Source organism: Lolium rigidum, chromosome 2 (genome assembly GCF_022539505.1).
Source record: "Lolium rigidum isolate FL_2022 chromosome 2, APGP_CSIRO_Lrig_0.1, whole genome shotgun sequence".
NCBI lineage: Eukaryota > Viridiplantae > Streptophyta > Magnoliopsida > Poales > Poaceae > Lolium > Lolium rigidum.
Genome location: NC_061509.1, coordinates 58,987,288 through 58,998,289, shown reverse-complemented (window position 1 = coordinate 58,998,289; position 11,002 = coordinate 58,987,288). Strand labels below are relative to the sequence as shown.

Genomic DNA, 11,002 nt, shown 5'->3' with positions numbered 1-11,002 from the left:
GCGACGTCGCGAGGCGCCGGTGCGCTCGATTCACGCACTTGGCGAAGGGGCCGACACGGGGTTGCCGGCGCTTCTATTGGGCTCGAAAAATCACCGGCGCCATTTAGGACGCGCCGGTACAAGCCCATTTTCGCATCCGCCCCCAAATCGCTATCGGGGCCGCTATCGGGACGGCTGGTAAACTGTGGTCGGGTTGTGCTTATGTTATATGATGTGGTTGACAAATAGTCATGACTAGGCAAAAGCGGATGGAACAGACACACATAATAAAAAATTAAAAATAGACAAAAATGGAATGAACGGCGTCAAACACAGCCACATATTTACAACTTTCCCCGTTTAGTAGAACAGAAAGAGATATTTTGTGTGAGAGATCGACGTCTAATTACCCGCTGTTTCACGTGCACGCGACAACAGCAATTAGTATGAAAATGAGCTAGTATAGGACCAATCAATGTTTGTGAATGCAGCTGATTGCAGAAGATCGATTGGATTTGTATCTGTCCTCCTCATTTTCGCTGCGCTTCTCTAGCTACTCCATCCATTCATAAATAAATGCACTTTCAGATTCAGGCCTAGACAAAATAACAATATCATATGACCTCAGAATTAAAATATTATGAAACAACATTTCAAAATGAATCTACCTGTGATAATTTTGTGTCGTAAATGTCGCTATGTTGTCCTATAAAATTGAACAAATTTTATTAAATTTGACTTAAGACAAAGTTTAGAGTTATACTTTTTTTTTTTTGCGAAACACAGTACAATCAAAGACGCTCATACATATGCGCACACACTCACCCCTATGAACGCACACACGTACACCCTACCCCTATGAGCACCTCCAAGAGACTGCGTTGAAGAATTGATCCGGCGAGTCTTGAGATTGACGAAGTCACCACAGGCGCCTCGCTGTCGACGGGAACGTCGCCTCCCACTGAAGAATATTCCGCCTTTATGAGACACCAAAATGTCAAATCTGGGATTTGAACTCTGGTGGGCTGGGGGTGCCACTGCCCTCCTAACCATCCAACCACAGGTTGGTTCTCAGAGTTATACTTATTTATGAATGAAGAGAATATAAATTGTGCCGACTCTAGTTGAATACTTGATTCCCCCTCGAGAGATTGTCGTTTCATCTACCAACTACCCATCACGCACGTATAGATCTCAATTTATAGCTCTGATCACTTCGTTTGTGGTACGTACATACTTCCACACGTTTTTTCTAACATTTGTTTCAATCGTTGACCCGGAGTCATTATGATAGTGATATAATAAACCCTTTAGATGGATCACAAATTAAGTTAGTTCTAGATCAGCTTTAGGACAGTTAGATTTTCATTTTGATAGTGTCATAAATGTCGCTATGTTTTCCTATAAAGTTGGTAAAAGTTTATTAACTTTGACTAAAGGTAAATCCTAGAAGTACATTTATTTGTGTATGGAGAGAGTATAAATTGTGCCGATTATACTAAATACTTGATTCTCCTGGACATATTGCCATTCCATCTACCTACCACCCATCACACACACGTATAGTAGTCTCGACATTTTTTTTGTAGAAATGAATAATGGTGTTGCAACTTTGCAAAACAAAACGGTGTGGATATAAAATAGTTGTTCTCTTACCAATTCCCAACCGTTAGGTACGAGACTCGGGAGGAGGCGAGCGGAAGGCAGCCAGGAAAACCTATCTAGGGTTCCGTCCCCTCACCGGCGACGCCGTCCGTTCTCTCCGCCTCCGGTGCCCTTGGGGCCTTGGATGTGTGTTGGACCATGACCTCTCGCCGGCAGAGGGTTTTCATTCTCGGTTAGGTTCTTTTCAGTGTCTTCTTCGGGATGGTGAGGCGGCAGCTACATCATGAAGTCGGAATAAGGTCATCCCCTCCCTATTTTCGCTATGGTAGTGCGGCTTGCATCGGCGGAGGGTGCGTGGAGTCGTGCGCCTTGCATGTGGTCGGTTTTCAAGTTCGTTGGTGTGCTTTAATGCCAGTCTCTTTCGATCTCTGCTTGTCATCTTTGACGACAGTTGTTGCTCTGGTGTGTTGGTCCTTTGAAGTCTTAGCACACCGACTTCTCATTTGTCCATTATAACAATCTCTACTACGATAAGCTTTGCCCTGCTATGGTGATGGAGGGGCGAGCATGGCGCCGCGCCTTCGGCTCGCATTAGTGTATGTAGTCGTCGTTAGGTGGTCCAAAGACCTAGTCGTAAATTTTCGGTCTGTTTGTACTACTATTGATGATTATTAATAGATTGGAGGAATTTTCACAAAAATGAATTGTTCTCCTTATTTATAAATTTGATCCTCTAAGAATATAAATATTAGCATATACTATACAATAACAAGAAGTGAGGCTAGCTTACTTCGTTGGGGAAGTGAATGTACCACTCAACCACCTAGGTTCATATGCTCATAAACGGAGATTTGGTATCTTATTTAAAAAAAAACGGTGTAGTAGTTTCCCCTACCGCATTCTTTCTATAAAAAAATCCTACTCTTAGGGCTTGTTTGAAGGGATCCTGTAGGGACCCCGGCCATTTCACTAGGCTAGAATACAATATGAAAAATTGTCTCAGTTTTTCCACTTTTTTATAAAGGATGTTTCATTATTTAAAAAGTTTAACAATTACACCTATCATTTGCATAACCAAGATTCACATAGCTTTTTAAAATCAGGCGTGGCAAATGTAAAGGAGAATGAAAAAAAGCTCAATACAAGTAATCATATGGGAATTGTATAGATTCCTATGGGGATGGAGGTCCGGCTGTACGTTCGGTTAATATGGTTAATTCGGTTCGGTTATTTCGGTTATACGGTAAATACAGTTTCAATACTTTGGTTAATACGATTATGTATAAAAATACGGTTTGGTTTCGGTAATAACTGTTAAACTTCGGTTCGGTTTTGGTAATAACCAAATTAACCAAAGTTAACGCGATTTTAGATTCGAAACTATATATTATTCATTATTTATATTTTACTAAAGATTTTGCAAAAGAGGAAAACAAAAAGTAAAGAAATTTCAAACAAAGTAAAATATGGATGTATTTTTCATAACCGTACTAAATGATTCGCCAAAGAAGGAAAAGAAAAAACAAAAAAAATAGACGGCCAGAGGGGTCGAACTATCAACCCATGGGTACACATGCAGACAATTACGTGGTCAAAAACCACGATGGTGCAGCTTACGTGAAAGTTAATCACTTCATGTGTTATATTAAGATTATCTGCGAAGTTGGGCTGGCCTACGGATCGGAATTTTGTGCTAGGTTAGACGTTTGGTTTTCTTTTGGTTTAACCGCGGTTTTCGGTTAAAAACCGAATTAACCGAAGGCCTTTCGGTTTGCTATTTTACTAACTGTAACTGTAACCATAAACTGTAAAAACCATAAATCGGTTGCGGTTAGGTTTTTTTCGGTTCGGTTTTTTGTTTCGGTTCGGTTATGCACAACCGGAGATGGAGGTCCAATCCTTAGATTAGGCTGTCATCCATGTTGGGTAAAAAAAATCTCGATGTATCCTCTAAGTGTGTAAACACATCCATCAACAGGTCCCGTTTTTTCCCACCAATGAACATTTCATAATACACTCATTCTATATATCTTTAGGATAAAAAAAACAGCGGACAAAGAAGTTTCCCCAACTCAAAAGATCAATAAATCTATTTTATATGGTTCTTATTTCATTGGAAAGTTTTTCATCAGACTTTATTTCTTTGAAGATGCCCATGACTTTTTCAAGGTGGTATGAGGTTAAACAGACTTTACAAAAAACGCAAAAAGGTTACATGAGGGTGGAATAAAAAAAAAAGATGACCCCTTCTTCTTCTTGAGCATAACGCCACTGACATTGGGAAAATTCTCCCCGGACGACGCCTGCACAACGTGATAATTTTTTGAATTTTTTTATGCATCACTTTTTCAGTTTCAGGATTATTTTTATTTGTGATTTTATTGAATTCTGAAAACAACTGAATTTCTATGAGGCCCAACCCCCTATTGTTGCCAAAAACTTAGGGTTAATCCCTGGCAAGGGATATGTCTCCCGTGTGAGAAGGGGATCCCCTATGACACTTAAAATCTCCCCTTGGGGTTTAGTACCCTAGTTTAATTACCCCGTGCAACCAAACAAGTCCTTAGGGGCCATTTACCAAGGCTCCGAACTCCAATTTAATCCATCTATACTTAGTCTCATAGCACAAACAAAATGTCTAGGATGGCATGATGTCGACGTTCTTAGGGTCAAGTCATGTCGTACTTTTCTCGATTTGAAAGAGAATAAGAGATGGGATAAGCATCCATGTACCTTTTCTTGACTTTCCAAGTAATATCGAACGATTGTGTGCAGTAAAGACAAGAGTAACCTCTCCTCCTTAAAATAAAAAGAGTAGAAGAAATGTCATGATAAGAATTAGTACATGTCAAGAGAAGGCCGGTGTGAGGATTTGGCTACCGATATTGATATTATATCGGAGAGCCCAGTAAAGCAGGTGACAAAAGACTATTTTTTGGGGGAGTTTCATACGATCTTTGACAAAATTATCAAATACCAAACGGAATCTCTGAAATTTGCATAAACTTAATTAGAATGTTATTTTGCGCACTCCTATAATTATTTCTCGTGCAATCCTATATTCCAGAATGTTCAACTTGGCATGCTTATGTTCAGCTACAGGTTTTGAACCGTGTTGAGTTGTGCTTATGCTATAATATGTGGTCATAGACTCATAGTTGTCGGAATAGTAATTATACCATTAGTTTCTATGACTTTAAGATTAAAATTGAGCGAAACGACTCTACAGTTTTAGTAAGTAGAATCTAAGATTTTACTATTCTGGAAGTTATAATCATACGGTTTGAGATCCTGCCAAAGAGGATCCGATTCATAATCACAATGACAACTTTGTATATGGTTGACAATTAGCCATGAGCAGAAAAACGGATGGAACAATAATAGCGAACAATCGACCTTTCCTCCTTAAAATAAATAAAAGAGTAGAAGAAATGTCATGATAAGCATTAGTGCAGGTCAAGAGAAGGCCGGTTGGAGGATTTAGCTACCAATAATGACAGTAGGACCGGCAAACCCCGTAACAAGAGACTACGAGTTTATTTACTTGTATAATTTTGGGAGTTTCATACGAAATGGCAAAATTGTCAAATATCAATCGGAATCTCTCACATTTGCATAAACTCAATCAAAACAATTTTTTTGCACTAGTACAATTATAATGCTATATTTAACAATGTTTAACTCGGTATGCTTATGATCAGCCATGGTTGTTAGGTTGTGCTTATGCTATAATATGTGGTCATAGTAAAATCTAAAATTTTACGATTCAGTTATTATCATATGGTTCGCGATCCTGCAATAGAGGTACCGGTCCGATTGATAATCATGATTATGACACGACGATCCTGACAACTTCGTGTGTGGTTGACAATTAGCCATGAGCATGACCAAAAAAGGGAGAAACAATCAAACACAAAAAACCTAGAGAAAAATAAGGTGGGGAACGAACGGCGTCAGACGCAGCCACATATTACAACTTTTCCGTTGAGTAGAAGAGAAAGCGATACATTTTCTCGGGGAGACGATCCCAACTGTTTTCTTGCTAGCTTCCGCGTGTTTGATGCGCAACTGCACATCAGCATTAGTTCTTCGACCGATGCTTAACAACCTGCTCTGCTGTTTGATGCGCACGCGACAACAAGGCTGGCTTAGTCTGAAAACGTGCTAATATCAGTGTTTGTGAGTTTGCAGATTTGGAGTTGTATCCGCCCAGCCCATTTTTGGGGCATGCATTTCCTCTGCTGACTCTCCTTCATTCCCCGTCGTTGCTCGATAGATCTCTCGATGGTTCCATCTACCGGCCACCCATCGCGCAGTACGTAATTGGACATGTTTTTTTTTAGTCGTACACGTGGCAGCCCTTGGTGGGCCCACGCCCTCAGTCCGCCAGTGCAATTATTCGGCGTACCACCACTGTTATAAAGCACGGGAATCCCAAGCCCCAGCTGAGAGAGCTCGCAGCAGAGGAGCCCAGATATCCGCTCATCGTCTGGAGCAAAATCGCACTGAGGGAGACCTCCCAGCTTTCTTCCTCCTTGCCGAGCTCGTTCCAGCTCCCGAGGACGCCGCCGCGCGGCCATGGCGCCCCCTCTGTCCTCCTGGCCGTGGGCGAGCCTCCGTGTATACAAGTACTTCCTGCTCGCCCCCCTGGCGTGGAAGGTGGGGCAGGAGTGGCTGGAGCAGGGCGGCGCGCCGCTGTGGTCGCCGTGGCTGCACCTGCTGCTGCTCTTCTCCGCCCGAGGGCTGACGTACCAGTTCTGGTTCTCCTACAGCAACATGCTCTTCCTCACCCGCCGCCGCCGCGTCGTCCCCGACGGCGTCGACTTCCGCCAGATCGACCACGAATGGGACTGGTAAGGCCACGCACTCACTCACACGCTCCAATTCATGTGCATCCTTGTCTAGCTAGCAGCCGCAATGAAACTCGGTAGCTGTTGCGGGAGTATACGGGAGTTCGCTGCTTCAACGCGAAGCGCGTGGGCATAAGTAAGAAGCTAACTAAGAATGTTTTAAGTGTAATAGTAACAGGAAACTTAGTTTGACAAGGTTAGATCCTGAACTGAATGGAAGCAGTAGTTTTCACATTATTTGGTTATAAGTGAACTGGAATGTTTGTTGCGTCCAGACTCGGCCTTCCGGAGCTCTGGTCATCGCTCAACCGCCATGACGTTTTCACATCATCTTTTTCTTCAGTTATTGTTAGTATGTCACAGCAGCTAGAACGTTCACCTATTACCTGCACATTGGTTGGCCATACATATTTTTTGAATAAATCTTCAAACACCAAGGGCAGTAAAGCTTAGTAAATCGAAGAGTTTTATATATTATCTTGCATAGTATTATTTTCCAGAGGAATTGAATTCTTCATGTTCTGACGACCCCACCCTGCAGGGATAACTTCCTGATCTTGCAAACGCTGATTGGAGCGTCGGTAGTCAACGGCCCACTGGCCCCGCTCCAGGCCCACGTCCGCGTGTGGGACCCGCGCGGGCTGGCCATCGCGCTGCTGCTGCATGTGGGCTTCTCAGAGCCCGTGTTCTACTGGGCCCACAGGGCCCTGCACCGGGCCCCGATCTTCGGCCAGTACCACGCCGCCCACCACTCCACGCCGGTCACGCACCCACTCACAGGTACGTACGGTACGATACGACGGCAGTGTTGCACCCGCAGAGCTCCAACCAAACAGCGATAGCGAAAAAAGAAGAGACAAAGCATGTGTGTGTCCCGTGATTCATGATAGCGCCCCATCTCTATCTCCGATTCGTGAACCGTGACATGTACCAGACACCCGTAGTCCAGTACAAAACAACAACATTGTGCTTCTTTTAATGTCACATGCATGCCATATTGATCTAAGTAGATGTTTACCATGCATGGTAACTTAGTTTTCAGGTATCAAGATTTACTCTGCATCAACTGACAAGGTTTGTTTCTCTTCTTGTTTGATTGCAGCTGCATTTGGCACTCCGCTGGAGGCCCTGCTGCTGACGCTGACGATGGGGGTCCCGCTGGCAGGGGCCTTCCTCATGGGTGCCGGGTCCGTAGGCCTGGTCTACGTGTACCTCATCGCCTTCGACTACCTCCGCAGCATGGGGTACAGCAACGTGGAGGTCATCTCGCACAGGGTCTTTGAGGCCGTCCCGGCTCTCCGATACCTCCTCTACACCCCGACGTGAGTTCAAATTCTTTTCACATGCCTGTTACACATCCATGCTAGTACACACAATTATTTGGCGGTAAAAACAGTACTTCACGTGTGGTGATTCTTCTTGGCTTCCTCTGCCAGTCTGCCGTATGTGGCACTGTCACTGGCAGAACGGTAAAGCTGATGCAGTCACTCATGTGTTCTTTCTTTGTCTCTGCCTCATCAGGTGGTAGTTTATGTGCTAACTAATTAAGGCTATTATTAGTTGTATAATTTTGTTGATTAATTCCCAATCAGGTACCTGAGCCTGCACCACAGAGAGAAGGACTCCAATTTCTGCCTGTTCATGCCTCTCTTTGATCTCCTGGGTGGCACCCTAAACTCGAAATCATGGGAGCTACAGAAGGAGATCTATCAAGGTACCACATCATCCAACCAGCTCAGCTCAGACAATGCAATTAATCGGCTGAGGACCCCTACTAAAATTTTATTCTCAGACAGTATAGTTCTAGTGTACGAACGAACTGGAGTGGTACATTAATGAGGCATGCTCGCATAGTAGTATGTGTTGCCGTGTTGGTCGATCTTGTTTAGAGCAATTCGTTAACAGTACGAATGATCTTGATGGAAACTAATCGATCGAGGAGCATCAATGCCGTGCAGGTAAGAACGACGTGGTGCCGGAGTTCGTGTTCCTGGCGCACGTGGTGGACATCATGTCGTCGATGCACGTCCCCTTCGTGCTCCGCTCCATCTCGTCCGTGCCGTTCGAGAACCACCTGGTGCTCCTCCCCTTCTGGCCCGTGGCCTTCACGGGGATGCTGCTGATGTGGTGCCTCTCCAAGACCTTCGTCGTCAGCTCCTACTGCCTCCGCGGCCGCCTCCACCAGACCTGGACCGTGCCCCGCTACGGCTTCCAGTACTTCATCCCGGCCGCCAAGAAGGGCATCAACCACCAGATCGAGCTCGCCATCGTCCGCGCCGACAGGATCGGGGTCAAGGTCCTCAGCCTCGCCGCGCTCAACAAGGTACCTACTACTAGTATGTGCTAGCTTTCCTTGTGTTCGCCATTAATTTCTTCCAAGCTACAGCTACAGCTACCCCATGCCGGCCGGCCGCCTCTTTCCTGCTCGTGCTTGTACGTCTAGCTAGTTGGCAAGTATTCGGTATCAATAGCAGTGTAGCACAGTGCCCATCCATGAACCATGATCCATCCATCACTGGCCGGAGGCAGGCATGTGAGCGCATTGAAAGAGCGATCAAGCTAGATCGTGAGGTCGGCGTGCACAGACCTCCACATTGCCGTGTCTTTGGCAAGAAAACCACGAGCTAGCCGCTGGTTCTAGCCTAGTGGTAGTGGTAGCATGCAATTCCGCGAAAATGGCCATCTCCATGTGCCGGTGGCAGACGGCACTGTGGCTGCATGTGGGCCGGACGGTGCCAACCGGTGGCCGGCCGACCTGTGCACTGCCGTGGAGCGCTTTGGCACGGCTTTATCATCGTCTTCCCGTGGCCCAATCGCGGCGCGGCAGCTGGTGCATGCATGCCGTGGAGGAGGATGACTGTAGGCTGAGAGCAGATCGAGCTGCCGATCGGCCCCTTCACAGTGGTCGCGCATGTGTTCCTGCCAAATCTCCCGGCCTGGTCCCGGCGTCCCGCGCAATGTTTTGGGCCGTGCTGGGTGAGCAGGGGTAGCAGAAACCAGTACAGCATATGTCTGAATGACTGTATCTAAACAATTTGAAATAGTTCATATAGCCCAGGAATAATACCAAAACAGTACTCCTAATAAAAGATGTGGACATTGACACACTGGTTTATCAGAAGTATAATTTTTTTACCGTTAGAACTCGAATTTTACATGGTTTCTTTCTTGTTTAATTTCGGCCAGAACGAGGCGCTGAATGGAGGCGGCACCCTGTTCGTGGAGAGGCACCCTGACCTGAGGGTGAGGGTGGTGCACGGCAACACCCTCACGGCCGCCGTCATCCTCAACGAGATCCCCAGCAATACCAAGGACGTCTTCCTCACCGGCGCCACCTCCAAGCTTGGCCGTGCCATCGCCCTTTACCTCTGCCGGAAGAAGATCAAAGTCATGGTACATTCATCTCCCAGAATTCACACAGATGGTTAATTAAGAGCCTAGCCAAAATGTCAAGGTTAAATTGACTCTTTCCGATGACAATTTTTTCTTCTTCAGATGCTAACGATGTCGTCGGAGCGGTTCCTGAAGATCCAGAGGGAGGCGCCGGCTGAGTTCCAGCAGTACCTCGTGCAGGTCACCAAGTACCAGCCTGCGCAGAACTGCAAGGTGAGCAGCCATCGTCATGCAGCCTGAACTTGTGCTTGATCTGCTTCTGCAGTATTCCTGATACGATGTTGTGTGATAACTCGTGTGGATATTGGTGCAGACGTGGCTCGTGGGCAAGTGGCTGTCGCCGAGGGAGCAGCGGTGGGCGGCGCCGGGGACGCACTTCCACCAGTTCGTCGTGCCGCCCATCATCGGGTTCCGCCGCGACTGCACCTACGGCAAGCTCGCCGCCATGAGGCTCCCCAAGGACGTGCAGGGTGTTGGATCCTGCGAGGTAAAAACACGCAGCAACTGCAGTCCCTGACGTATCTACTATCTGAATCTGATCCATACATGTCACCTCATACTGACGGCAATTTACGCCTGCTGTGTTCATTTGGTTTCAGTACACGATGGAGCGAGGGGTGGTGCACGCGTGCCACGCCGGCGGCGTGGTGCACTTCCTGGAGGGCTGGGAGCACCACGAGGTGGGCGCGATCGACGTCGACCGGATCGACGTCGTGTGGAAGGCGGCGCTCAAGCACGGCTTTACGCCGTCGTGATCACTCGTCGACCCACCGAGGCGGCGATGTACGCAGGTGAAGCGCAGGTGCAGAATGCAGCTGAGACAAACGTGAACTAATTAAGATCGCTCCCTCCCTCCCTCCATATATGTCCCATATATCGCTACTCGTGTTCTTGTACTCCATTCTTGTCATCAAATGCAATGAAATCGGAAATGACTTTGTACACACAAGCATGGGTATGGATGCTATCTGTACCGTTGGATGCTTTAAGATCCGGAAAAAGTTGCTTTGACAGAATTGCATTGTCTTCATTTTCTGCATTTTTCGGAGGAGACATAAAGTTGTCAGGCCCGGCTTTGACGCCGAGACACCAACTATTCCGCGTCATGGACATACCTATGGGTCAGGTCCATAGGATTCCCCCAAAACGACAGCCATTCATTGCTCCGCATCTCC

At 46.3% G+C, this 11,002-nt stretch overlaps 1 protein-coding gene across 1 annotated transcript; it reads left to right on the top strand.

Moving 5' to 3' along the window:
- Positions 1-6,059: 6,059 nt before the first annotated feature.
- LOC124691800 (very-long-chain aldehyde decarbonylase GL1-2-like) lies at positions 6,060-10,743 on the top strand. The gene is made up of 9 exons (XM_047225071.1): positions 6,060-6,437; positions 6,976-7,214; positions 7,537-7,756; positions 8,027-8,148; positions 8,393-8,757; positions 9,621-9,827; positions 9,930-10,040; positions 10,141-10,314; positions 10,427-10,743. The coding sequence occupies exons 1-9, from the start codon at positions 6,163-6,165 to the stop codon at positions 10,580-10,582; spliced, it is 1,869 nt and encodes a 622-aa protein (XP_047081027.1). The 5' UTR covers positions 6,060-6,162; the 3' UTR covers positions 10,583-10,743.
- The last annotated feature ends 259 nt before the right edge of the window (positions 10,744-11,002 follow it).

What these genes read in the sequence shown, in the direction of transcription:
- LOC124691800 (XM_047225071.1), top strand. Translation starts at nt 6,163, where the DNA reads ATGGCGCCCCCTCTGTCCTCCTGGCCGTGGGCGAGCCTCCGTGTATAC. An exon ending in GGAAGAAGATCAAAGTCATG is followed by an intron (nt 9,828 to 9,929) that starts GTACATTCATCT and finishes TTTCTTCTTCAG; the next exon opens with ATGCTAACGATGTCGTCGGA. An exon ending in AGCCTGCGCAGAACTGCAAG is followed by an intron (nt 10,041 to 10,140) that starts GTGAGCAGCCAT and finishes ATATTGGTGCAG; the next exon opens with ACGTGGCTCGTGGGCAAGTG.